Source organism: Aulonocara stuartgranti (genome assembly GCF_965226115.1).
Source record: "Aulonocara stuartgranti genome assembly, chromosome: 20".
Classification (NCBI taxonomy): domain Eukaryota; kingdom Metazoa; phylum Chordata; class Actinopteri; order Cichliformes; family Cichlidae; genus Aulonocara; species Aulonocara stuartgranti.
This window is the reverse complement of record NC_138956.1, coordinates 1,522,558-1,549,884: the sequence shown is the minus strand read 5'-3', so window position 1 is coordinate 1,549,884 and position 27,327 is coordinate 1,522,558. Positions and strand designations below refer to the sequence as shown.

General features: G+C 43.9%; 1 protein-coding gene across 14 annotated transcripts in view; it reads right to left on the bottom strand.

The window, feature by feature from the left end:
* nav1a (neuron navigator 1a) overlaps positions 1 to 27,327 on the bottom strand; it is a 98,183-nt gene that overhangs the window by 4,646 nt on the left and 66,210 nt on the right. For 11 of the 14 annotated variants that reach the window (XM_082518167.1, XM_082518169.1, XM_082518161.1 and 8 more), the window contains 22 exons: positions 19,244 to 19,382; positions 15,583 to 15,886; positions 11,549 to 12,368; positions 10,935 to 11,456; positions 10,114 to 10,155; positions 9,710 to 9,858; positions 9,416 to 9,598; positions 9,227 to 9,303; positions 8,764 to 8,841; positions 7,806 to 7,889; positions 6,826 to 6,934; positions 6,617 to 6,738; positions 5,496 to 5,680; positions 5,242 to 5,404; positions 4,959 to 5,157; positions 4,782 to 4,870; positions 4,590 to 4,685; positions 1,812 to 1,983; positions 783 to 1,048; positions 542 to 693; positions 378 to 449; positions 87 to 292 (listed from right to left, as the gene is read on the bottom strand). In XM_082518167.1, coding sequence (XP_082374293.1) covers positions 87 to 292; positions 378 to 449; positions 542 to 693; positions 783 to 1,048; positions 1,812 to 1,983; positions 4,590 to 4,685; positions 4,782 to 4,870; positions 4,959 to 5,157; positions 5,242 to 5,404; positions 5,496 to 5,680; positions 6,617 to 6,738; positions 6,826 to 6,934; positions 7,806 to 7,889; positions 8,764 to 8,841; positions 9,227 to 9,303; positions 9,416 to 9,598; positions 9,710 to 9,858; positions 10,114 to 10,155; positions 10,935 to 11,456; positions 11,549 to 12,368; positions 15,583 to 15,886; positions 19,244 to 19,382 — 4,229 coding nt within the window. Of the gene's footprint in view, positions 1 to 86; positions 293 to 377; positions 450 to 541; positions 694 to 782; positions 1,049 to 1,811; positions 1,984 to 4,589; positions 4,686 to 4,781; positions 4,871 to 4,958; positions 5,158 to 5,241; positions 5,405 to 5,495; positions 5,681 to 6,616; positions 6,739 to 6,825; positions 6,935 to 7,805; positions 7,890 to 8,763; positions 8,842 to 9,030; positions 9,055 to 9,226; positions 9,304 to 9,415; positions 9,599 to 9,709; positions 9,859 to 10,113; positions 10,156 to 10,934; positions 11,457 to 11,548; positions 12,369 to 15,582; positions 15,887 to 19,243; positions 19,383 to 27,327 lie in introns of all 14 variants that reach the window. The other 3 variants (XM_082518174.1, XM_082518162.1, XM_082518163.1) reach the window with 3 other exon arrangements.

The window sequence follows — 27,327 nt, the reverse complement described above, 5'->3', positions numbered from 1 at the left end:
GTTTTTTGTTAACAGGTCTTTATCATAACAACTCTCTCCCAAGTATCCAAGTCGGACTTTGCTCACTCTGTCTGCTAATATCTCACCTATGAGGAAGTCTGAAGTGCTGTGTTTCTCCAGGAAGGCGTGCAGATGGTACCAGAGCTGAGGGATCCAGTCGAGAACCTGGAGGAGCTCCTGGTGGCGTGCCAAGTCCTGCTCCTGGTCCTGGTAAGCCTCTACAGCTTTACGGTGCAAGTACCTCAGCAGAAACCCATTTGCTGGTTCTACGTTGTTGGAGAACATCACCATCCTGTGGCCACATGCAAGAAACACTTACTTTCTGCGTAAGAGTTAAACAGGGTCACGGAGTATGCTTCATCCAGTCCTCTGCCTACCTGAAGCTCAGGTGCAGCCCATGGTTAGACGTCATTTTCACAGGTTGATTGGTCGTTCCAATTATGTACGGACTGAAACAGCAACAGAGAAAATCTTGTTACTCTTCGATTAAACAAATCTTATTGAATTCTTTGGTGAAACAGAGTAATTCTCAGTCATTTACCATTTGTGATACTTGCAGGTGAGCGCTCCATTAACAAGCTCAGTGATGGCCGCTGAATCGCTAATATCATCGATGATAACGACCAGGGGAAGTTCCCCTCCACACTCTCTGTCAATTTGATTTGCTAGATCTGACAAATACAACTGCAGCTCCTGTTAAAAGGTGAATACATATTTTCATACTTGCTTGTGAAAGAATAAGAAACAAAAAAACCCACCAAAAATCCTTAATCAGGTTTTACCTTCTGTGATTGACGGTGCATGTTGAAGGTGATAGCAGGGCTGCGACCCAGGAGACCGGGCTCGTGGCCGGCTTCAGTCGAGTCAGTGCGGCTGCGCTGCAGGAGGTAGTGGGCCAGACGCTGAGCTAGGTAAGTCTTTCCTGTCCCGCTGGGCCCAGACAGAACAAGGCGCCTGTGCTTCATCAGCAGGCTGATATAGTGCAGCATCATGGGCTTAGGAATCAGGGTCTCAAACACCAGTGAGTCAACACATTTTTCCCGGAGACCTGAAGAGTTTCAGACACAGAGGGGAGGATGAGCAAGACGATGTATGTAGCATTTATGAATAACTAAACTGTCTAATTTTATACTAGATCCAGTACTTAAATTACATCAGTTGGTCTAGGTCTCGGGGGGCTTAACCAACATGAAAATAGTCATTTTAGCCCCCCCAACCTAACAATAGAAGAGGAGCTTTTTTCTGTCAAAGCAGGAACCACAGTGAAGGTTTGGGTTGCCAAACCCTGGCCCAGATAAACCATCACATGCTTTCATTACATTCCCAAAGTCCTGCTTTTGTCTTGTGGCTATTTAATAGCACTCTGGCATCCACGACCCTCGAGCCAACCATTTTCATTTACAAAATAGGCCTCAGATTACACTCAAAATATGTGTAAGATTCCTGGAGACTAGCACCATGTAAAAGTTAAAAAGCTGCATGTAATTCATTTAAGAAAATAGACGTCAATAAGAGTTTTGAATACAGCGTTTCAAAGCAAAACAAACTGTTTTCAGCTCCATTTTTATTCATATAGTCCAAATATTGCAACAACTTTTACCTCGAGCTGCTTTGTATTCAAAGATAACAATACAAATAAACCCAAACAATCAAAAAACTCCATGTGAAGCAAGCACGAGCACAGGAAAAACTCTGACCACTCCACTCCAGCCAACTCTGGGAGGGGCAGCCATCCGCTGGTGAGAGGGGGGGGGGGGGGGGGAGACAGGACATGGAAAAAAAATGCACTGAATGCACTTATATCTGCTAACCTTTCAAGGTGACAAAAATACGAGCGGGACCATTGCCAAGACATCGATAAGGTGAGCCTTGGGGTTTGTCCCCCCCAATCACCCTCAGCCTGCCCTGGGTAAACTGGTACATGTGCAGGGAGTCACTGGTCAGACCCAAGCTGGCTGTCGGGTCCACTTGACTTAAATAATCCTAAACAAAGAACAAATATATCACAGTTAAAAGTTTACGGTTGAGCAAACAAATCGCAGCCGGGCTACTGACAATGGCGTGTCCAGCGGGGTGGCCTGGGGGGCACAGGCCACCCCCCCAACCAGACTGGCCACCCCAGGTGCCACCCCAAAGGTAAAACAATAAAATTCAATCAAATGTACGATTATGTTTTCACGGTGAAGCTCAGATATCCGAGTGTAAGTGAATGCAGCATCGGCTTCTGCGCTATGTGCATCAAGTTAGCAAAGGTAGGAGAGCCAAGCAGAAAGAGGCACTGCAGGAAACAATTTTTCGGTGAAAGAAAATGAGGACAGAATAAATGTCCCGGTAAGTAATATTAAGTTTGTTGAGTTTAGTAAACTTCGGTGAAATTAGAATCCCAAGGAGAAAATAACACTTAAAGAATTATTGCAGCCGTGGAATATTTCAGACAGTATGCTACTGAGGGCAGCTAACATAAGAGTTATGAGTTATAAGATGTAATCTAAGTCGTAACATTGCTGTATGGAGTTGCAGGTTAACATAGCTGGACTGGCCATCGGGTATACCGGGCATATGTCCGGTGACTTATTTTTTTTTAATTTTTTTTGTAATGGCATGAACAATGACAGGTGGTGGGCTGGCCAGATGCAGGTCGATGTGTAGAAATAACTCCGTTGTTTGGTGGTGGCTATGGCGGGGCTTCCACAGAGGCCAGCAGGTGGATGAGGGAAGGGGAGGCAGGAGGAGAGACCCGAAGCAGCCGCCAGTCCGAGTATCAGGTGAACTGAACTTCAGGTAAGAAGTTATGACCTGCAGTCTATCTGGGTCAGATATAAACCAAGTTTAGGTGCAGTTTATTTTCGTTGTGCTGACTTTTTACTGTCAGTTGCAATAACTCATACTGCGTTCTAGCCAGCTTGATGGAGTTTTTAGGTGGGTGATGTTACTGATAGTGAACTTTATTTTATTCATAAGGTTAGTAGAGTTTCCAACGGCTCCTTAAAAAAATGGGATGGTCCCTCATTCAGAGAAAATATTACACGTTTCGTATTGAGCTGAGAAGAGACGCAGTTTGTCCCGGACTTTAGCTAGAATGGAAAAAGACACAAAGCTGGAGTTATTCTGTGTTTACGTTGCACAGCTGCCTCTTCTTCTCTCATTCTCTCCCCTCTCCCTCTCCTGTTGCTACTTCAATCATGAAACTGATCAATGATCAGCTGATCGGCTTTTCTCTCGTTTGTTTATCACTCACTTTGCGCCAGAAAGAGGAAACCAGCAGATGTCGCGCTAAACAACAGCAGCACGTTTAAGCTGATCAGCTGTTGTTAGAATTTATTTAATATTAATTTCTAGTATCAGCTGATGTTTGCTGGAGCCACAGCTGTAAAGCTGCTGGTCATGATGTCAGTTTGGATATGTGGTGAGAGGGAAACATGAAGATGAAACCAGGAGATGTCCTTACTGAACCATCAGAGCTGAACAGGTGATGGAGAAACAGGTTTACCTTTTAGGTGACAGGAATGAGTTGAAGTTATGAACTGTTTCTGAGAGACAAATAACACCAGGATCCTTTTTTATGTAGCTGACAGCTGGTAACTGTGCAGGGGCGGGTCTAGGAAGTTTTTGCCAGGGGGCCAGGTAGGGCATAAACAGGGAAAGGGGGCACAAAGAAATACTTTTCTTTCTTATTCTCATTTAAAATATCTAGCTTTTATTAAATAATTATCTGAATCTTACAACCAAAGTTTTTATCTGACGTAAAATGTATAGAAATCATACATATACCAACAAGACTGTACATCACTGTCACCACAGGGTTTGTTTTCAGTCAAAGGCTTTATGGCTTTAATACCTGGTGGGCCGGTCTGTAGTCAAAATGCCAGATTTTCTGTCCCAGTCCAGCCCTGCAGGTTAATACTGGCAGTGTCACCATGCCAGCTGACTGTATTTCATCGTCAGCCAGTGCTGTTCTTTATCAATATTACCAAAGTTTACCATAAGGCAGCATAGAAAGTATTTACTTGCTTTCAGGTTTTATTCAAATATTAGTCTTTTCAGTTGTTTCTCCACTTTTTTCCTGTTTCAAAATCAAACACCAGTTTGTGAGAAGATTATCTTCTTTTTTTTAACAGGCAGATAAAGTTTTGCATTGGCATTGGCTAATTTGTCAATTGTTTGTTACAAATGTTCGTATTTTAATATTAAAAAATGTTTTTGCCCAAAACATATGTGCACTATATGTCAGTAAAAATACTATGCAAATATTGCTGTCCTTGAATACTGAGTAAACACTGACAAAGCACTGATTGTATCTCTTGTACTTTATCAACGCAGTATCTAAAAACTTTGCACCGTAGTGGTTAAAATCTCATTCTAATAAGAGTTAAAAGCGCATTCGGTTATTAGGTTTACAGGGTTATTGAATTATGGTTAACGGTTGGTAGAATTTTTTTTAAACATTATCTGCCAATTACATCTGCCACCCTTCTCCAAATCTGTGCCCCTACCTGGCCCCCCCAACAAACATTTTCTAGACACGCCACTGGCTACTGAACCACAAATGTCCACTCAATAAAAAAGGAGACCAGATTTACAAGACTTACTTTGAAGGTCTCGGCTATGAGGGAGTCCAGACAAGGCCAGTCAGTCCTCGCATTAATCAGCACTGAGCCAAGGTAGTACTCCTGCTGCTGTTTGTCCTGCAGAGAAGAAACAGACGCTTAATTTCCAGAGTGTCCAGTTAAAGCTCTTGACATTATCGGACATTGTGAGTAATAAAAGTGTTCCACGTCTACCTCTGTTTGGTCTCCGATACGGACCAGCAGACGTGCACACACTTCTTCACGCTGAGAAGACACGCTCAGCGTGTCACCTTGAGACGCTTCTGCAAGAGAGGAGGAAATGAGGAGGAGATGCACGCTGCACTTCTTTATGAGGTAAACATTGTTTTTAAGGCTTTGTTAGTCTCTGACCTGGATCTTTACAATCATTCAGACTAAGGCTGAAGGATTTGGTGAGGGACATGCTCATTGGCTGCCTCAGAGAGGGCCCCAGGAGGGACGCCAGGCCTGAAGGCTGGGATGTGGAGGAGGTGGGGCCAGAGGCAGGGAGGTGATGCTGGGTTCCTGTTTTTAAATTGACATTTTCTGCCTTCAGGTTCTCCACCGTCGACTGAAACATGAGCATAAAGCTTTAAATTGTAATAACAGCTTTGCAGGTAACTGAACAAAGACACGTGCAGTAGGCAAAACAAACCTGCATGTTTTTCATGGCTTCTCGGAGCTGCTCAAGCTGATGTGCAGAGTCTAAGGCTTCAAGTCGAATATCTGTCAGTTCCCTCTCTTTCACCCAGAGCTCTGAGCGCAACTCTGATACGGCGCTTTCCTCGCCGTCTCCCTCTTCTGTACTTTCCATGATCCTGGAAAAAGCCAAGGAGCCCTTATAAGAAATTTTCATAGACGAAAACTGCACTGCTGAGCTGTGCGGTGGAGTAGGTGTTGTGTACTCACACAGAGGAGGTGGCTGAAGCTGAGGTTTTCAGGGAAGGCAGCATGCCGTCTCCTCCTTCTCCCCCTTCATGAGGCATCTTGGGAGAGTTAGGAGCTGAGGAGTCGGGGGTGGCAATTTCCTCAATGTCAGAGTATGTTTTGGAGCCTTTCTTAATGCTGAATGCTTTGTTGAAGGAGCTCCTCAGCTACATAGAAACAGAAGAGATAAACCGATATAAAACAGTCAAACGATGACTTCACATGACTGCATTCATAACTGGAAAGAAAAAAAAGAGGGAATAGTTAGAACTGTTAATGTGACACATGCTAAGTACAAAGAGTATAAAAAATAAAGGAATAGTTTGTCATTTTTCACTGCAGATAAAAGCCAAAACCCCCAATCTGTCAAGTATAGTTTCATTTTATATAGAATGAATAAACGAGATATCATCATGTGCATTTGTAAATCTCACAGAGCAGAATATTTGTACCTTTGTTTTAAACCAAGCAGCTGGTGTTAATCAAAAACAAAGAGCCTTCCCCAAAATGACAAACTACTGCTTTGAACTTTCAGTCGTTTTCTGCACTGAGTCCAAGCTCCAATCCGTTTTCTGCACTTAGATTTAGCAGCTGGTTTAGTGAGGGTTACATGGTAAAAGAAAAAGTCATGTATTCTCTTACACAGGGACAAAATACAGGATAAAGTATGATGTAGCAGGGGAGAAACATAACTGAAAGATGCGTTAAATAAACTCGATTAAGCCTGAGCGCTTCGCTTCTTACGGAACATCATTTCTGCTGCCAGCCGCTCTAACCGAATTACGGCCATCTATTCAAATTAAATGGTCACATGAGGCAGCCAATCAGCGGTGTGGGAGGCCAATCAGCAGAGATGGAGGGTACTCGAGGACTGTGCTGCACTTTTATATGGTCCATCATGCTGTATGACAGGAAATTAATAGAGGTTTTATAGAAACACAGTGACTGAACTCACCTCGAAGACCTAAAAGAGCAGAATAGCACAACACAAAGGAGGGAAAGACTGGTCATACTTCATCCACGCTGCTTTGTCATTTTCATTAAGGAGAACAGACACAGACCATGCAGTGAGAATAACATAAAGCCTCGCAAACAGCTCTTACCCAGCTCTTTTTCTTCTTCTTCTTAGCATCTTGGTCCTTCAAGCTGCCCACGCTGGACATGCTGGTCAAACTGTTCAGACTGGAGATGCTCTCACAGGAGTTCTGACGTCTGATACACAGATCTGGAAAAAAATAAAGAGAGAAAATATTGAATAAAAGTGCTGTGGAGTGAGCGAGAGATAAAAGGATAACCTGAATAGTTTACAGACCTTTGCTGTTATCTGGGTTGTTTAAGGCTCCGTGTATGACAGCCTGGGCTTCTTCATTCCTGGTCTTCAGAGCATCAATGGTCTCCCGGAGCTCCATCAGCTCAGAGTCCTGCACAAACATTAAATAAATGGTTTGAGCAACACTTGTTTGTATCTGCTTTGAAAATCGAGCCGAGTGATAGCTTGTACTCGTCTAGTTATCATCCAAAAAATGCTGCATTTTCATTTTACTGTTTTTTATAACTGGGGATTTTGTGCTGTAATAAATGAAAAAGGTTTTTATTTAAAAGTCATGAATACTTTCATTAAATAACTGAATATGTTATTTATGTAGTGGGAGTGAGCTTTTAGTAATGCACTTCAACTCAAACCAATGCAAAGTGAAAAGTTCAAAAAGACAAGAACAACAGTGCCGCTCATTGTCTGCTAAAATCGATGCCACTCCACTCTAAATAGAGCCGCCCGGCCCATCTCCTCAAGGTTAAAGAGTCTGTGCTTTGGGCTGAACTGCACAGGTCAGTGCACTGGCACAAACAACAAAGACCTTTCCTGGAGTGGTCTAGACAGGGCTTTCAGAGGGAGCAGCAAGGCATGAAGCACTGAGAAAGACTCTGCACACGCATGCTCACACTAAACAGCTCAGGCACCGATCGATTCTTTTACACCAAAACACACAAAGGCAGAAGAATGCAGGAATGCGATGTTTACTTTAGGTGCACATGCAAACTGTTTGAGTCTTTCTTATCATTCAGCCTTTAGAGATTTTTAACACACTGATCCTCCTCCTTTCACACCGAGCCACCCTGCAGGACTGCAGCCAGGGGCCTCTAACCTAGATTCAGCTCCCACTGCAGGATTCGATCAAAGTCACCTCCGTATTAGCTCTTAGCCGAGTGCTCGTGAGAAATTTGCGGTGGTGAAACGCAGCTGGAGCTCAGGTTTTTGTTTGTTTGTGCTTGAAAGCGGGGCTGGGATGTTACCTTCTGTTCGTGGCTTAGCGACAGGCTCTGCAGCCGCGCTGTCATCAGTGCCAAACTTTGCTCAAAGGCGGCCACCAGGTTTGCCTGTTTAGAAAAGACGAGAGACAAAAACAACAATTTAGATTAAACTCAATTTTTCCATTTAAATTTCTCTATATCAGGACATCAACGTGTAGATGAACTGGTATTTATTTATTGGCCGATTCGACAGAGCATCGTTTAAAGCAGACATTACGCATAGAGGGACAGATTGAATGGATTTTGTCTGACCCTTTATCCCTGCATAAGAAGTGCTAAAAGGCTGAATGAGGCACAAAGGCTGAACAGGATGTCGTCTGTGCAAAATCCCCCTCCTCCCTAATCTCCTCACACACACCCAGTTTAGCCCAGAGGAGGGAGAGAAAATTACTTTCTATTCTCCTTTACAGAATGTATTAACACAGTAAAATAATGGATTCAGCCCAGTCATTAATCCAGCACATAATCATGCTGTGTGTCGCGCATCTGTTCTGCACATTCACTGCCCTCACATGAGAAGGTCAAACAATGTGAAAAAAAGGGGGGGTGTGCACACGCACTGATTGATGTCTCCTGCATGAAGCGGTGCATAATTCCTGCATTTTATTGCCGCAATCAGACGCATTGAAAATGCTGACTGGATAGTTATATTGAAACAAGGGAGGAGGAGGAGCGAGGCACATGTGTACGTGTGCGTAGTGAAGCTAAGTGGCTTTTTAGAGGGGAAGATTAGCATTACTTAGACTCAGCAAAGATAAGAAACATCCTGAAAGTGCAGAGAGATGATCTATGACCGACATGACACAGGTTCTCTCTCTGTTCGCTTTTCTATAAAGGGTCAATTACTTGAGTAGTGTGATATGCAAAAAGGAAGTCTCGCAATAAAAAAAAAAAAGCTTAACATGCTTTGTGCAAAGCAGCATCGACAGAAAGTGCATACGTTTGACGTGAGCTGTGTCGTTAAGTTAGAAACCTTCTCCTGCGATGACTCCAGCTCTCTTCTCAGCTTGCGGATTTGCTGTGAATAAAAGCAGGAATGTTCCAATTATAAGACGGCCGAGGCCACTAAACCGGACATTATGCAAGTGAGTGGATGGTGCAGATGACGACTGACAGGCTTGTTCTCCCACAGACAACAAGGATGAGAGTGGATGGGAAAGGGGGAAAAAACCAGCTGAGTAGAAAGAGCTGGGCAGAAAACACTTACCTCTCCCTGGATCCTTTCCTCAGCCTTGGACAGCATAGGGGATAAGAGTAAAGATGTTAGCAAAGACACAGACGAGAGGAGTGGGGCCTAATAAGGTACAGGCTGCAGTTTCAAGTGTTTAAAGCGTGAAATAAGAGGAAAGCGTCATTGCACCAACATACATCCACACATACAGCATACGCTGAGCTGTAGCTACCTGAGTCTGCATGCTGCCCAAACTCACCGAAGAGTAGCTTGATGAGTTGGAGGCCAAGGAGAGTACAGAGCCATGAACTGAGCATAAATAAGAGTAACACACACACAAAGAAAAACAAATCCATTAGAGTTGAGATGAAGTCAAACAGATCCTACTTATCAGATGACAAAAACGTTCAGAAAAAATCACCATCTTCATTCGACTCCCTGTCCCTGAAGGATCCGGAGCGAACCATTCCCATGCTGCGGGGACGTTCAGCCAGTGACACCGTGCTGCCCAGAGGCGATGCCCCGTACAGCTCCATAGAGGCATCGTGTGTCGGGATGCTGTTGGATCGAGTCATCCTCGGCGGGCCGCCCACCGGGCTCGGCACTGTTATAAGAAATAGAGTTACCAATGCTCTGCAATACACATCAAACAAATGTATGCGTGTCAGCATTTATCATTTGCCATCATAGTGTGTGTGCTTGTGTATCTACGCACCCATGCTGGTCTTTGAGGTTCGGGGCAGGGAGGTGGGTGACGACAGCAGTGGAAGAGCGAGCGAGTCGGTCATACTGAGAATAGTATGAGAGTGCCTCCTCTCTCCTTTCTCCTTCCCATCCTCCTCGATCTGGGAGGCACTGCTGAAACTACAGTTTAATGGACCAAGTCAGTGTTGGCAGTGGTAAAAGTCAGCTGAATATCTCGACGACCAAAACACACAAAATGCTCCTGGCAGGGCTCATTGAGAGGGAAATGAGCAGCAGGAATGATGTTTCATAGAGCTGTGGGCAAGATCCACATAATCTGCCACACAAAGGGCATCTTATCAATCAATCTCTGTGTTTGTGCGTGCAATTTTAACAAAAAACACACATTTAAAGTTTGTGTGTGGAACTACTTACCTTAAACCTTTCTTTGGCAGCGTGTTTCTGTCTCTCTGAGAGCTGTGGAGATTAAACAGTGTCATTAATTAATCACTAGTGCAGGGAGTTATTAGAGTCTCAAGCACAGACAGCAGGCACAAAGAAACGCAGTAAGACTGGAAGATGGGCAGCGTCAGCTAGTAATTATGACTTCAGTCAGTAGGGCTAGTACAACACTGATAACAGCCCTGCAGTAATAACAGCCCAGCAAGCCTCAGCATATCTCTCTCTGCTTTAGTGTGTGTCTGTGTGTGTGCACTGTTTGCTTTATTTGTTGGCTGAGTTTAAGAAAAACACATTTTTATCCTTCTCATTAAGAAAGGGGACAAATTATCAGGCAGACTTTAGGGCTCTAAATTTGTCATATTCAACATCGCATTCAGAACGATTCGTTTTAGAGCTAATGTTGTGTTGTTCTCATATCCACACAGGGCTCCTGCAGAGAGGGCTAGTTTAAAACTCATCATCACCATCAGCACTCATCATCCAGGATGATTAAGCAAGCATTGCTAAATATTTTCAATATTTTTAAGGATCTCCTCGTCATGTTGTTCTTGGTTTTTATAAATGCCCGTTGTCTGTATGACATCTACCTGGTTGCTCGATTCTGGGGGGAAACTGCAGATTATCAAAGCTCTTCCCTTCTGCTTTCCTGAGCAGTGAATAAAGTTGGTGCACTTCCTCAACTGACCAAAAGGTGGAGCTACTCGGTTGCCCTCTATTTAAACCCTGGGATAGACTCGGCTGAATATGCAGTGTGTGCAGCATTATGGATCGTATTTGAGTAGAACTGAACTGACCTGTCTGTGGGAGTCAGTGAGACTTTACTTCCGGGTGTCCAGCTAGAGGGCTGGCCGCTGTCATCGTGTCTATCTTTGACTCGGGACTCTAAGGTGGTGTAGCCTCTCGTCAAATTCTCCCCCCCTTTATACTCCTCTCTCTCCTGGGGCTCTGGGGCCAGGCTCATCTGAAGTGGCAGAGACTCCAAGCTACGATGCAGCCCAGACATCCGAGGGTAGAGCAGGGGAGAGGTTCTCCCTTCATTGCTTTCTACCCCGAGGGAAGTGACCTGCCTGGGACCCAAACCTATGCCAGAACTGGAAAAGCAGGCTGAAGAGTTCACATTTAGTACAGGGGCAGGGCTGGGGGTCAGGCAAGAACTAGTGGAGTTGCCTGCTGAACCAGAGAGGTCTTGAAGCTTAGAGTAAGGAGGAATCTTAGGAGGCAAAGTGTCCCGAACCTCAGTGTCCAGGCTGTTTGAGTTCAGCTTGTCGAGCTGAGCCATCGATGGAGGCTTTGCCAGGCTACGCACTCCAGACAACCTGAAGACAGAGAAAGACAATGTTGAAGCAAGTGTGTATTTTAGATGTGATCGTCTGTTTATGTGGAAATGGAAGCTAATGAGTTTTGATACCTGTGTGTGCTGGGAGATGGGAGATCCATGCCCTTGCTGCTGCTGGGGGGCCTCAGCCCTTGTACTTTCCCTCCGTTCTCTGATGGGGTCTGAGCAGGACTTCCCTTCATTGACCCTCCCCCACACTCAGAGTCAGAAACCACAGCTTTAGCTTTGGCTCTCTCCTTCTCCTTCTCTCTGTCTGTTTGATTGACAGGACTGGGGATGCCACGTCCTCCTGGTTTACTCAGTCCTGTTCCAGAACCGTGTCCAGAGCCTGGCTCTTTGAGCCTTGAGCCCTGTGATGCTGCAACGGAGGGTTTGATGAGTCCAGAGCCGGTGTCCATGGTGGTGCTCACCGGGCGAGCTGAGCTCGGCCGTGTTAGAGTCAGGGTGCTCGTTTTTGCGGGGCGGGGCAGAGAGCGGTACTGCAGAGACGTTCTGGCATTTGGAGACAGGAAACCACTCTGATCGCTGCTCGAAACATCGAGACTTGTCTTTCGTCCTCCACCACCAGCACCTGGCTTCACAGGGATACCTGACGTTTTGGGAATTTTCCCTACAGTTGCAGAACCGCTGGGTATGCCGCTGCTAACTGCACTTGTTACACTGGGCGGACTTGAGTTGTTTGTGCTATTACTGGTAGCTGCTGCTGGTTTCTTGAAGCCAAAGTTTCCACCAGTGGAGGGCCTGACCAGGCCGGATGGAGGTTTACGCTGCTCAGCAGCTCCGGTGCCATTTCGATGGTCTTTACCAGCATCAGAGGAGGAGCGCTGAAGACTTGAAGTCTTCACTGCTAAACGGGACTTATCCATGGGCTTCCCATCAGACTTCACGGTACCTAAAGCAGAAAAGAAAAAACCCTGATGAGCAGCTTGAACAGAGTTAAGTAGTGTGAAATGATGACTGAAACTAAGCACGCCACATTAGGAGACAATATCTTATCTACACACCTACGATGTCTGACTGTCAGCTGATAAAAATAAATCCCTGTCTGAGCAAGGAGACAGTTTGTAGACCAGACTCACAGCCAGCTTAACCCTCACATGTGCTGTTATCAGGCAGTTACTCCTCTTTTCCATCCTGATGAACTGAAAAAGTTTCCTTCTTCCAGCAAGTTTTTTAAGCTTTCCAGTCAGTGAACAGTGACGTCACAGCTGTAGAGTGGCAAAATGAACACGTGCAGCATGGTTGTTCACGTTCATGAAGCATGTCTGCAGGCACTAAACTGCATCAAACAGCCAACACGACTGAATTTCCCCCATGTTGGAGGCTCACTGGGGAAAGGTGAGGCAACTTAGTGAAACAGGGTCCCCCATTTGAACACGTCCCAGTTGGCAAATTAAACGGACTTGTTTGGAAGTTATTAAGAGAATAAAAGTCTATTACACATGTGCACTGCATGCACCACCCACACAAGTCCGCACTACCAACACTCTCTTAATGTGCATCTGATGGGAGTAGTTATGTGAGGTTTATATACAAGGCATTAACAGAGTCAAAGAACCGCTGTTGAATGAGACCTACCGGCATGCTGCCTGGGGACATCTGGAGACACTTAAGAGTATTTATAAACCCGCAAAAGACAGACACACACACACACACACACACACACACACACACACACTTGCAGTTCTTAGTGATTGGATCTCGCAGAAAGCACTGGGTTATTTCATATAAGTGAAAATTGGGTTTACATGTCAAATCAAAAGCTCAATCCTTTGTGTCACCGCATCGTAGCCTGTTCCATGAACACTGGGCTGAAGAAACACACACTGTTGGCATTGAGACACACCGACAAAACTCAGGTAATTGTATTAATTGTGACACAAATGAAGCCTGATTTACCGACACGGGCTTGTAGAGACAGTGAAGCTCACGGCTTCACACGGTAAGCGCGTAGGAGAGGTGATGAATCACTGCGTTTCTCAGCACAAGAGGCCAACATGTCTGAAGATATGGAGATGTGAGCACAACGCTCAAATTCAGAGCGACTGGCAGACAGAGAAACCTTTTTCAATAAATCATCAAAAACTGGCTTCTCTGGCTCTTAAAGGAAAGTGGCTCACGTGTAAATGCTCCTTCTTCTGCTGAATGCCACTTTGGTAAAGGGGAAAGATTGTATCTATGCTGCGCTCGCTACGTATGGAAACCCACCCTAATACTCTTATTTGTCAATAATACCAGTCTCCCGGGACTCACCACTTTTTTTTGCAAGACTTGAAAAATCTGCTGAAATCATCTCTCATCAGTCATAACACCGAGACCATGTGTGGCCACGTATATGTTGTTGTTAAGATACAGTATCAGTAGTTATTTGTGTGTGCGTAAGAGGCTGGCGAACGTTAGCTGTAGTTTGTCTCCTGTGACAGAGGGAAAAAGACATACAACCTGTCCACAGCTCAGCGATAACATAATGACGAACACTTGAAAATATGCAGCGTGCTCAGACTTTAAAAAAAATCATTTTGCTTACTGTGAGATCCTGGTACACCATAACTCACAAGGACAACAGAGAAGATGCCCTTTGTGAGCGAACCGAGGCTCCAGGGCTCCACTAATAAAGTCTTCATTTCTATATCAGTCATGCGGAGACAATTCACAACTTCATCTGTGAGCACTTCACAGTTTCAACGCACCGCCTTATTTTTAGAGATGACACAGTAAAGGAGATGTTTACTTTCTGAGAAGTAGCTCCTGCAAAAGTGCAATATGAGAGAACGGGAGCGAACAGAGCACATGTGATATGACGTCAGTTTTATGGATAACACGGGTAGGTCACTGACAAATTGTAGGTCAAATTAGACCCTCTCTGAACTATTTGCTTACAACTGTCTCATACAAATAATCAGCAGCTGAAATGACACTTAAAATGATCTTTAGCTGCTGTTTTATCTTCTGCACTTACTAAAAGTATGGTCTGTGCTGTACACAGACACATGGAGGAGACAGAGATAGTGCATCACACTGCTCATCCCAACATGCTGTCGCTTCTTCAGAGTCACACACTCTGCGTCTCCTACAATTCCACAAAAATGCAGACGCATAACAAACGGGGCGCACACACCGTGACGCACAGCACCCTCCTAGCCTCAGCGATAGACTGCGCTCTGTGAAACTCTAAGAATGACTGCTTGTCATGTGACTAAACCCCGGAGCTTCTCCGCACACCGACAAGCAACAACAAACTTTTTTTTTCCAAATCTGTTTTTGTTCGACTTCACCGCCTGATTTATTACAGCCTCACACTCGGTGGCGCATCGAGCAGATAGCAGATTCATACTGCTGACATCGATAACAATAACAGCCTGGCACAAAGATCACAGGCGAGTTCAACACATCTGTCATTTCAACAGCTGGCAGTGCAAACGCACCACCGTTCCACAGAAACAGGACTGTTTACACAGACCCCTGGCTATCTGGACTGGCACATAACACCGCAACTAATATCCTGCTGTTTCGGTTGTCTATATGTGTGCAAGTCTGTGCGTGTGCATGCGTGTGCATACATAAACAACACACAGATGGTGTGCCCAAAAGGCAGCTGCACAATCCCTACCATTGTGCTCTTTCTGTGCGAGTGTGTGTTAAGTGTGATGGGTGACAGTCTTTAAGGCTGGCACAATCTCAGTCATGGCTGCACTCACAGCACACATTATTAGAAGCACACGCGCTCTTATAAAGGCCCTTATTTTAGCACTATAAATTATCTCTGTTCAACACAAAAATAACGCTTGGCTAGGAAGAAGCTATAGGAAGAAAAACACTGCTGGTCAGTGTGTGGTGTGTGTGTTAGTCACTGGCTGGCAGGCAGCAAGGGTGTGGGTGGTGATGGGTGTTTGATACATGGCACCACTTTCTAAAGGCCCGGAGGGTGGGCTGCAGCTGTGGATGAAAGTGTGTGACAGAAACAGAGTGTGTCTGTGACTGTGTGAGTGAGAGAGAGAAAGGACTATTTAAAGACAGCCTGAGAGACGTGTCAGGTTAAGAAACATTTCAAGTAAAACTATATGTTCTAGACTTTTCACACACAGTATTTGTGTTTTGCCACTCACCTGCCACTTTCAGCCCAGTTTGAGAGGTGTGTGTGATTGGGGAAGTGACTCCCACAGGTGGGTTTCTTCCTTTCTTCAACACATTTCCTTGACCCAGGGTTTGAGGTTTTCTCAGCTCACCCTTCCCACCTTCCGGCCCCTCCCCTTGCGGCCGGGTTTTCTTCCATTTATTAGCGGATTCGGACTTGAGGCTTCCTGTATCGTAGATGCTGCTGCCCTGGCTCTTGCGGCTGGGTTTGTTATCATCGGAGTCCCAGGACAGGCCGCTCTCCACTAGAGATCTCTTCTCTGCATCTGTACGCATCTAGAGTAGAGAAGAGACAGACGCATGCTTTGAGACACTGCGTCAAAAAAAAGTCTGGATAGCCAGCACGTGCAGTCTGACCAACAGAACACGTACACAGCAATTACTTTCCCCATCTAGCAGGTTTGAGTCATTTGCGCTGCCAATTTTACGCTTCTGAGGCTCATCTATGAGCGTTTTGATCGTCTGAAAGCTGGTTTGGAAAAGAAATATATATAAAAAACCCACATTTGCGTCATGTCACACTTTTAAATATGAAAAAAATAAGAGACAACAACATGGTTTTAAATGTAAAGACAGTAAAATGAAAAAATAGATCCCACAAAATAGAGTAAAGATGCCTCACAAGCTAAATCTATTCAGAAAACTGCACATGGATAATTGGCCCAATGCATGGCCTGTCGTGCTTTTTACATGTATCTACATGTAACTGTCATGTTTCTGGTCTTCAGATATGTACCACGGCCCTGCAGCTTTCTAGCAGTCAGACTGGATATTAAACTCACACGGTTCTCTACCCTAAAGCCTGTGTAGTGTCCATTTGAGCCTATGTGTAAAGAACTGATGATAGAAAAATCTGCTGTGTGTGGAATCATATCAAGCTACACTTTCACATTTTAACTATTATATGCATTTTGGCAGTTGTTACATGTTTTTAGGTAGTTTTGGTGGACAATGTAACACATAACACACGCCTGGAGGCAACTGTTGTTATGATTTGGTGCTGTGTAATAAATATGAATAAAACTGAAGAGTAAGTTAAACATTAAACCCAAGTTGACACCAGTTTTAAAGAACCTTACTCCTTTACCTAGTCCTTCAGACTAAACCTCAGAACTACGATATACTTCCTCTTGCAACTACTGTGAAAAATAGGCTTGGTACACTGGAGTGAAGGACCTCTTAAAAGGTGCATTACTGGTTGCAAAAAGGAGAAATGTGACGTTCAGACAGATCCACACACTCCGCCTCATCTTAAAGCCCTTTGAGCAGACAGTGCACAACTCCGTCAACCCAACGACATATGGATGTCTCGTCTCCTCCGTCTAAATCCTATTGTAAGCTCTGTTTAAAAACTTCAAAAGGAGAAGTGGACTGAGACGGCTGGAACAGAAACCGCTAAAAACAAAAACCCCAAAACATATCTACACAAAGAAAGTAGACAACACTGCGTAACTATAAGAATGTCAAATGTCAAACTAAAGGACACGTGGAAATCAGGCCGTTGTAAAACCAAGGTCTATTGTGTGTGAAGGTTTATGACAACAGCACTTTTTACAGATTATTCTCCCGCTGCAGGAGGTCGCCAGTTGCACAACGGATTAGAAAGTGTGTTTCTGTGAGAGAGAGTGTGTTTGGGACATTGCACCTGATTCTCATGAGGACTCATGCTGAATTCCATTTTTTATTAAAACCAATAGACCCCATGGGCAGGTTTGCATGACACGAGGAGGAGCTCGGCCTGACTGTGTGTTGTATACACACACGTGTGTATCCTGTTTGAAAGACCTCGCTGATAAAACACTGTCATTTCCTCACACACATTCCTTGTTTATTGAAAGATGGGGTAGTGCGGGTGAGATACACATCTGGTCAGATAGCTGTGACCAAATGATTAACAGACAAACAGGCAGACAGTGAGGCAGACAGGAGCATGCACAAATACACAAAGGCATGAGGAAAAACTGCATTAACTTGAGGTCTTGTTCCAGGTTTTTCTACTACCTACATATAATACAGCCTAACTCTGCACAGTCTCTCTTTGTGCCCCCTTTCCTAGATTATCTTTCTCTACCGCCCCCATGCCTCTGCTCAGGATGTTATACAATATGTAGGAGGGAGATGAGGGATGGATTTGCCTTTGTCTTTAAGGAAATTAAAAACAACAGCAACAAACAAGGACAGGATGCAGTGATGGAGAGGAGACAGGGAGACAGAGAAATGGGACACAAAGACCAAGAGAAACGCATCAGCTGAGAATGCAGAGAAGGCACGGAGCATGTGCATTATACAATGTGGGGTGCATGACGATGGGTGATGGCTGGTTGCCATGGTAATGATGCCATGGGGTGTAATGGTTGCTATGACTCTTGCAATTAGGCGTGGAGGGAGGCGCCCCGGTTCTTCCGCCTCGCTGGCCCGGATGCAGGACTGCAGATGGCCCTGCTTGTATGTGTGTGTATGTGCAGATGGCTTCGCTTTAGACCTGTCCTACAGTATATGGGTAAAGACAAAGCCTCTGCTCTCAGCATCCCTGCACTTTGGTTGCTATGGTTACACTGATTCCCTCTGTCTCGCTCGCTGTCTCGCTCCCTCTAAAAACCCACCACTTCAGTCACATAAACCACACTGCGGAGGTGTGACCTAAATCAGACACTCGGGGACACACACACACACACACACACACACACACACACACACACACACACACACACACACACACAGAGTTGGAACCCATATAGCTACAGATGGATCTTGACGAACTCAGCCAGGCTGTAAACAGGATTTTAAGCAGAGGTCATTGGTCCCAAATGCTTCCATCACCGCAATAAATTCTAAGGACTGCAGCAAACATACAGCATATAAATGCATAGCGTGAACAACCACGATCACTCACAACAGTTACTTCTACCTCCAAGCTGAATATACCACTGAACTAAGCCACAACTACAGAATCGGCTCGATCCAGTGGATTTAAAATCGTAGCTAGCAATGAGCATCTTACTATTTTAGCTCATAATTTGAGTACAATACTTAAAAGATTTTTAGAATACCTAAAATTATTACAGATTAGTACACTAGCTAGTTGTTGGTTAGCCTAAAAGAAAGGACACATTTAATAGGTTGTCTTTTTCCACCCAAACTGAATTTGACACTCCTCCACTAGTTGAACATGTTCCTAATGTATCTGAAAAATTCAGCTTTTAACAAGTGAGCACTTCTTAAGCTCAAACATTTCTGAAAATATACACATCTTCATATATATGTAATGAAAAGAGAGACGCCACGGAGCAGTGCAGTGTGTTTGCGGCAAACTTTGATTGCTGCAGATGTGACAGATATTATGGGCGTGTGCAGAATAACTAATCAGGCTTTGTCTGTGATGCCAGGGTCCTGCTGCCTGCGTGTGTGTGTGTGTGTGTGTGTGTGTGTGTGTGTGTGTGTGTGTGTGTGTGTGTGTGTGTGTGTGTGTGTGTGTGTGTGTGTGTGTCCTCTGTACACTGACAAAGTGTGTGCATTCAATACCTTTGTGGATTAACAGCTTAATCAATACTACTGTAATCAGTGCACGCACTTCTTATCCGTCTGTGTCAAACAGTTGCGCGTCTCTATTTTGTGTGTTTGTGTGTCACTCACCACAATGCTTGAGTTTCTGCGGGAGCCAATGGGAGTGGTAGGAAGAGAGTTGAGAGTGGGACTTGTGTTGAACTCTTCAGAGCTCAGGTTGTCTGAACCGTCACTCAGTCCACTGCTGATGGAGCTGCTCTCATCCCAACTAAAAGAGATCATGACAAGGAAAATATGTCAGCTAACATTAATGTGTAAAATAATTCCCTTCTTAAATGCTTAAAATAAAAAGAGAAGAGGATCTGGATTTCCTAGCGTACAGCAACAGTAAACAAAAGTAATATAAAAACTGTTTTAAAGACAATATTTGCAGACACTTTGAAAATAGCTCCAGTAAAGGATTCAATAGTTTTTACATGAAATAACCGTATGAAGCCATATGTAATAAGAGAGAAAAATGAACCCTGTCTCTTCTAAATATATATAATAAACATCAATTTTGTAATGTTAAAACAGACGGGGTTTATTTCTACTGTCTTGCACTTTAAAATATGCGTCACTTTTCTTTTTTACCACAAGTTGTCCTGACATTTTTAGGTGACTTTCATTCTAAACGAGCACAGCTGCTGTGTCAGTTAAGAAGTGCTTGTGAACAGTGTGATAAAGGAGCCCATCATTTAAAGACACCATCATCTGTGATCAAAGGTGTGATCATTTCATCATCGTTACAAAAGCTTTTCTTTATTAAGTGCAAGTCTGTGACTGTGCTACAATAACTAGGTTAAACGCTGCGCTCCTATTTTTGTTTCACAAATGTGGGCTGGTCTCCTTCACCTGGTCAGCCAGAGTTTAAGTCCCCGAGGCATCAAGCCTCCACTTTTATCAAAGTGTCCTTGATCAAGATAGCAAACCATTCCAAGTCTGTGCGGTGGTTTACCGTCTGCCCCTGTAGGGCCAATCATGTATCACACATTCAACAGAAAGAAAGCAATCTGTGTCAGTTCACTGGTATCGCCTTGAATCCATTTATCGCATCAACTACCAAAGCTCCATCAGCTCGGTTACCACCTGAGGTTGGGCTCATTCAGCTCTGTGTCTCTTAATTTGTCTTTTGATTAAATGTTCAGAGCGACAGAAACCTTATTTAGAGCACCGTCTGCTCTAAATACCCAACTTTTGCACTGAAACATTTGGCAAACTGAAATCTGGAGCACTTGTCATCACATCATCTCAACCCACACACACAAAAATAGCACTGAAGAAGATGCATGCACCCACGAGTGCATACAGGACTGCATCAGAAATATGAAGTCCCCTGTCAGAAATCTACCTCGCTGTCTCTTTTCCCAGTGAAAAGCCTTCCTGTGTGACAGAGAGGTTGTGGGTGGTTCTTGCTTTATTTAGGTCTAATAAAAAAAATCCACAAACATCCAACTTTAAAGTTATTTCAACTTCAGATAATGCTGACACTATGAGTTTCACGTACGTGAGATACAATTGAATCGGCAGCTTATAGATTCATGTGCTCGTATACATGAATAGGCCATGTTTAGGAAGTATACGGGTTCGATTTTTCCTCTTATTAAGGTCAATAAGTAAGACTGATGTCATGTAATAACGTAAAACAAGTTAAGTGGGCAGTGATGGGCTAACAAGGACAGATATAACGGGGTGCAGGGGGTGGTGTAGGCAAAGGAAGCGGTATGATCCTTCCAGTTGGGTGCCTGTATGGGTCACACTGTACCCTCAGGGAGATGGTGGTGGGGGTGAGAGGGAGTGGGGCAAAATGGAAAGCCCTCCCCGTCTGGCCCGTGGATATCTTGGATACAAAGAAAAGCAGATCAGATTTTCCAGTGAGAGTGGCTGTCATGCTGCTGTCTATATGCCGCTGTAAGATTAAGGGCAAGTTTAAGATTGAGTCAGACACATCCAGAGATCTGACCGATACTTTGTGGCTCGATGGGAAACGCAGCAAAAGCAAAGCAAATGTTACTGTTAAGAAAACAGAAAGAAAGAAACAACAATGCACTGATGGATTTTGGTGCATTTTCACATTTAAAAGCATTTTATGGCACTTATATGGTGTATTTCTAATTTTAGTGACAACTCCAAGTATTCCACTTCACCTGTTCACACATATTCAAACAGCACTTCATTCTATGCACTTAAGTGCTTTATCTATATTGCATCCACCCCCACGGCCAACTGAGAATCACCAAATAATCTAACAGCTCAGAACGTGGGAGGAGGCCGGGGGAAAGCATGCAGGCAGAAAACCAGCCTGAGAATCTGCTTGCTGTGAGGCAACTCAGGCAACCCTGTGCCACCCAGGACGTCTAATTTTGATTCAGATGTTATTTGAGATGAATTTGTACAGAGATTGTATATATTCTTCCTTTTTTTTTTTAAATAATAAGAAAAAAAGAAAACTTATTGGACTATCAAACTGCCAAATTTTGCACAAAAATTTATGTTTCCCTTTGCACAAGACAACATTAAAAAAAAAGTGGAATAGTCTTCCAGATGTTAGCCACAGACCTTTGCGCTCTCCTCGTTGTGGACTGCACGCAGGCCAAGCCACGCTGTTGTACAAATTTCAACTCATCTGACAACAGAAAAGTTTTCCACTTAGCCACAGTCCATTTTGAAACAGCTTTGGTGCTTGTGGATTTGGCATTTGTGGATTGCACGGCAGACTGTATTCACAGTGATTTCTGGAAGTGCTCCTGAGGCCATACACTGACTTTCAGCCCTGTCCCTTGCCTGCAGCGATTTCTCCAGATTCTCTGATTCTTTAATGATATTATGTACCGTAGATGAGATATTCAGTCTTCTGTAAGAACACATAGTTTACTCTTGGCCCATCTTTGCTTCTGAGGAACTCTGCCTCTCTAAGGTCTTTTTATAACCAGTCATGTTACTGACTTGCTGCCAATTAACTGCAAAATGTTCCTCCAGGAAATCAAGGTATTAAAAAAAGCTCACTGCTGAAACGCAAACATTTTTAGATAGACAGCTGTGGTTAACCATCTGTAGCTCTCGGGAAACGCTAGGCTGTCCTTCATATCCCATTATTCACTTCAAGCTATCGGCTTGTCCACCAGCGCTTCACTGAAAGATAACACACCTCTATGGTGAATAATTCAGACGTGCCAGAAAACAGAACAAACACAGCCAGTGCTGGGTTTGGTGTCACTCAGCTGACAGATATGGAAATACAAACCCACAGAAAAGCGAGGCAAGGTCAGAGGTTGAACTTTACCAAAAGCATTCATTAAATGCACTATATGCAGTGTAGAAGTAAATAAAATTTGAAGCTGATGATTTAATTTAAAAAAGAAGAAGTTTTATCTTGATTGTGGAAAGTTACAAGCTGCTGAAAAATGAAACTTTCAACTCTATAACAGATATTAACAGAGACTCTCTACTGAAAGCTTTTCTTTACGATGCCAAAAATAAAAGACACACACACATACATACCTACCTATATCTATCTCTAGTTATAGATATGAAACATTTTTTTTATTTCCAAGTCAAAACTTCTAAGTAGCTGCACCTCTCTCTCTTTTTAAAAGTTCAATGTAATGAAACCTGAACTTGAAAAGAGCGGTCTGAAATACAAAGACACTCCAAGAGAAGCGGGTAAAGTGGCGTGTGCAGAGAGAAGAAAGAACTGAAAGGACACGTATAAAAGACAGGGCCTTTAGTGGAAAGAGAAGAGCTGTTAATGCTTAAAACTTCCTCAGCTTCTCAGGACATGATGCACTCAGTGAAGAGGATCATCTAACACTCATAATCTTTCCTCCCTCCGCCTTATCTTTGTACATTCACCATCAGCAGCTGCAGAGACTGAGGGATATTAGCACCCCCTTCATTTACATCAACACTTTTACAGATTAGTGCTGAGCAGGAAGCGCTGCTTTAGTCATGCCACTTGCCTGTAACGGCTCTTTTTATTTTAATTATCTGTTAACTACAGTTAACTATGTTCCTCTCGCAAGCAAGGTAACACTAGAAATGTTACAATTTCCACCAATATGTAACAAATGATAACTCTTAGTATGCTTATATAAAACCGAATGAATGCAAAAATGGCGATGTCTCGCCTATTACGCTAAAGAAATTTGGTTTTTTGTGACTTCCAAACTGATCCCAGGCTTCAAGAACACAGCTGGTGGGAAGCACAGTGGTCAAGATATTGAACAATGGTATCCTGCAACAGTAACACTGTGAGCAAAATGAATATCAATGCTGATTCAATTAGGCTGCAATAAATGTCTATTAAGTTGAGTTGTGCTTGATTAAGCTCCTTCTTCACCTCCACCTGACAATTTGAGTCATGTGCAAGCCAAAGCACCGGGCAGAGTAACGACTACATCACATGGACACGCTGTGCACGTCCTCTCGAGCCAGCTGTGGTTTCCTGCTGTACTCACCCTGACAGGAGAAGCCACAGTGAGGCAACTCTGCAGCCTGTGGTCTGTCCAGAGAAATGTTATCATCTTCTGTAAAGCGAGAACTTTTCAAGCATTTACAGTCATTTAAATGGTTTGGATATTTGTCTGTCATGTGCTGCATAAATAAAAGTCATGGTGGTCACTGTAAACAACATCCTCCTTTCACAGAAACATGATTTCTTTGTGCCTCGTTTTCTGCATAGATGACCGGCACACCCACACAAACACTAAGCCTCACAAGCTATCAAGAGAATAGCTGAATAGTTGCTGCTGAGTTAAATAGCCAGCTTTTATTAAGAGGCTTCTGCATCCCCCCTCCCACACACACACCCACCCTTGAACCCCTCTATTCAGACTATGGAGCTAATTGCTCTCATCTCTATGTGAATGGTCTTTTTTGCCGCTCCTTATAAGAGCTTTGCACTCTCTTCCCCTGGTCTCATCTCCTGTCCCACTCATTTGTCCGCTATCTTGAGTGAGAGGAGGAGGAAAAAAAGTCAGTGAGACAAATGTAGAGACAAAGCAGCTTTGGCTGTTTTTAAGAGCAGTGCTTGCTGGGAGTTGAAGTCCCGACAGAGCCAACAGAAATGGTGCGATGTTAAGGTTTTCATCTCGATAAATATTTGCTGATCCTGTGTCGGGAGCAGCTAAACTTTAATTTTTGACTTTGCTGCTTTGTCTGCAGTAGTTCAGCTGCACCAAAGCAAACAGCAAGTCGACAACAAAATGCCGTTATCTAATTACACTGCAACAAAAGCAGACATTACACTGAAGAAGCAACATGAAATTATTATGAATGCTTCGTACTGTCAATGTAGCCGATAAATAAAAAGCAGCGAGGCCCATTGGGAGCTGGAGGGAAGTGTCTAACAAACCAGCCGGACCACATTTTAGCACATAAGATAAGGAGACAGGAATCAGTTGGAAGGTGTCAGCTTGGGAAAAGAACACAAAAATGACTCAAGAGCTTATGACTAATATAACACAGATGCAGTTTGAATATAATGGTTCAACTTTTTGTTCCCTCATGGGGTTAAACACGTCTTATCCAGGGTGATATTTGCACACTGTCTCCACCGCTTGTGTAAATGCATGGAAAATGTTTCTGCAGTCCCTCGGTGGACTGGAACTTTCCATTCCTATTAAAAATGAACAGAGTCACATGTCAAAACCCAAAATGGCTAAATCAGACCTGTTCTTGGTCAAAGTGATGCATTTTCAGACAAATGGAAAGTGGGGCACTGCCAGACTGGCACTGGGCAGTCAGCTAAGAAACCAGAGGGGGCAAGCATGAAAGGGCTGTTGAAGGCATTACATTCTCTAAAGTTTAAATATGTGAGGCTATGACTGATGAGCGATGGTAACTGGGCGTGATGCTTTGCCCGTGCGTCTCTCTCTGTGCAGCTCAGAGTTGGAAGATACAGGTCAGATCAGCCTGAAGAGCAGGAGCAGCAGGTGTAGGTTCATAAAGTTAGACAGACAAAAGCTGACGAGAAAAAGAAAAGGATTAACCCAAAAGAGAACAAGCTATTCATCATTAGCAGCTCACTGTCTGCTGTGGCATCCGGTACAGTTTGTGTCTGTACAAGTTAAACAGGACATGTTAAACCCAACTGACTGTTTTCGCACAAATACCCACAATCAAACTAGTATAAACACATACCCACACACACTGCCGCAAAACACAATGACTCACTTCCAGAAAAACCAGCATGACTGGCCCCACCCAGTGTCAGTGTATCAGCGTTTCATATCTCGAGCGTAGCTACGGTGGCTCTGACCGTGTGAGAAAGAAATCTTAAATGATGGATGGAAGATTCAAGTGTGAGAAATTTTGCAATAAAAATCAGGCTGACTGCATGCATGACCTGCCACCAAAGATGTGACGCTGGGAATCTACCTGATAAGAGGAAAAAAGGAAGACTGTGGTTGCTGTGCACAGATGGCCTACAATATGTGTCCCTGGACCACTTCAGCAGCTTATCACCAGGAAACAAGCGCGCGCGCGCGCGCACACACACACACACACACACACACACACACACACACACACACACACACACACACACACCTGTGAAGTACCTTATTGGAACAAAGCATATCATAGCCCGGCAGTACAATAATAATTTTCCAACAGAAATAGTTTTAAAAAGCACAGACTGAGAGCACAGATTCATCTTGGCTGGCTTAACCTTTAAAACACTCGACGGACTACAAAGGTTCCTAACATGCTGCGTTTGCCATCAGATAATCCATCACTGCAGCACCATATAGGGCCATAAAGACTTCGCTCTGCAGGCGAGGCTCTTACTATAGCCTGACAGCTTCAAGATCCTCTGACACATAAAGCCATACAGATTTAGCATGGCGTGAATATCCACTCATTACAGACATGCTGTAGCTTCACATTACCAATAATTCTACTCAAGATGCAGTCTTACTGGTTATTGCACTAGTTACCTTTATTAATGATAAGCCATCTGCTGCATTCTGGAGTCATGCTATGTTCTTATAAAAGAAGCCCTACATGCCACGTGATGTCCTGACATTACCTCGTACCTATAAATAAAATGCCTCTGCCATTTTTAACAATGTCATGTTGTTGTCTGGGAGTTGAGGCACTTGTAAAGTAATTAACAATAAATCTGTCATTAAAAGTGGCTTTTAATTAGCTGCTGAGTGCAGGTTCTCCATTGTGTTGTAGTGTTAAACACTCACAGTAAGTCACTGACAAGACCCAATTAAAAACTAGATTGTGCAAGCAGCCCGTCTTTGGCTAAATACTGAATAGAGAAAGTAAGTCTCCAGTATTATTTATCATTTCCTCTTTGTCCTGTTTTCATGATGTGGAGTGGCATACTGTGTGTGTGATAGCTGCTTGGACACACGCATCCACATAGACAAAGAAACTGCAGTATCTGGGCTTTAAAGGGGATTACAGAACAGGCTGGAGTTAATGAGCTCATAATTACTGCTAATTCCATGCACCACCAGGATCAGAGCAAGCCAGAGGTCCCAGCTAAAGGTACACATATATATCTCTATCTATCTATATGCGTGTGTGTGTGTGACCATGGAAAGAAATAGGAGGTCACATCCCTAAATGGCCAATGCAGAAGAGGAATCCTTTTATGCCTTTGACAGGCATAAAGCTGACAGCAATGGCCAAAGGGGTTAGGACACACACACACACACACACACACACACACACACACACACACACACACACACACACACACACACACACACACACACACACACACACACACACACCCACCCCCTGACTGGCGCTTGAACTAGCTGTCAGATGTGCGTGGTGGTAGCCAGTAAAGTCTCTGATCTACTGAGGGTTGAACAAAGACAGCCTGGGTGTGTGTTACTGTCTCAAGGTGTGTGTGTATAAAAGATTATTGAGCTACATCAACATTTTACAGTCAGAAAGGATTTTATCAGGATTTATTCCGTTTGTTTCTTTGTCGTTTGGATTAGAAAGTTATGAAGGTGGAATGTTATAGGGTGTGACTCGACTTAGAAGTAACCCCTGGACTTGATCCAGATCTGAATCTCGATGTGTGTATTTTTGGAAGCATTCTTTAACATTTTAATATAAAGCAAATTGATCCAGAGATTCAATCCATGGATGGTTTGGAGAGATTTTTGAGCGTTGGCAAAGGCAGGCACTCTCAGACTGCTATT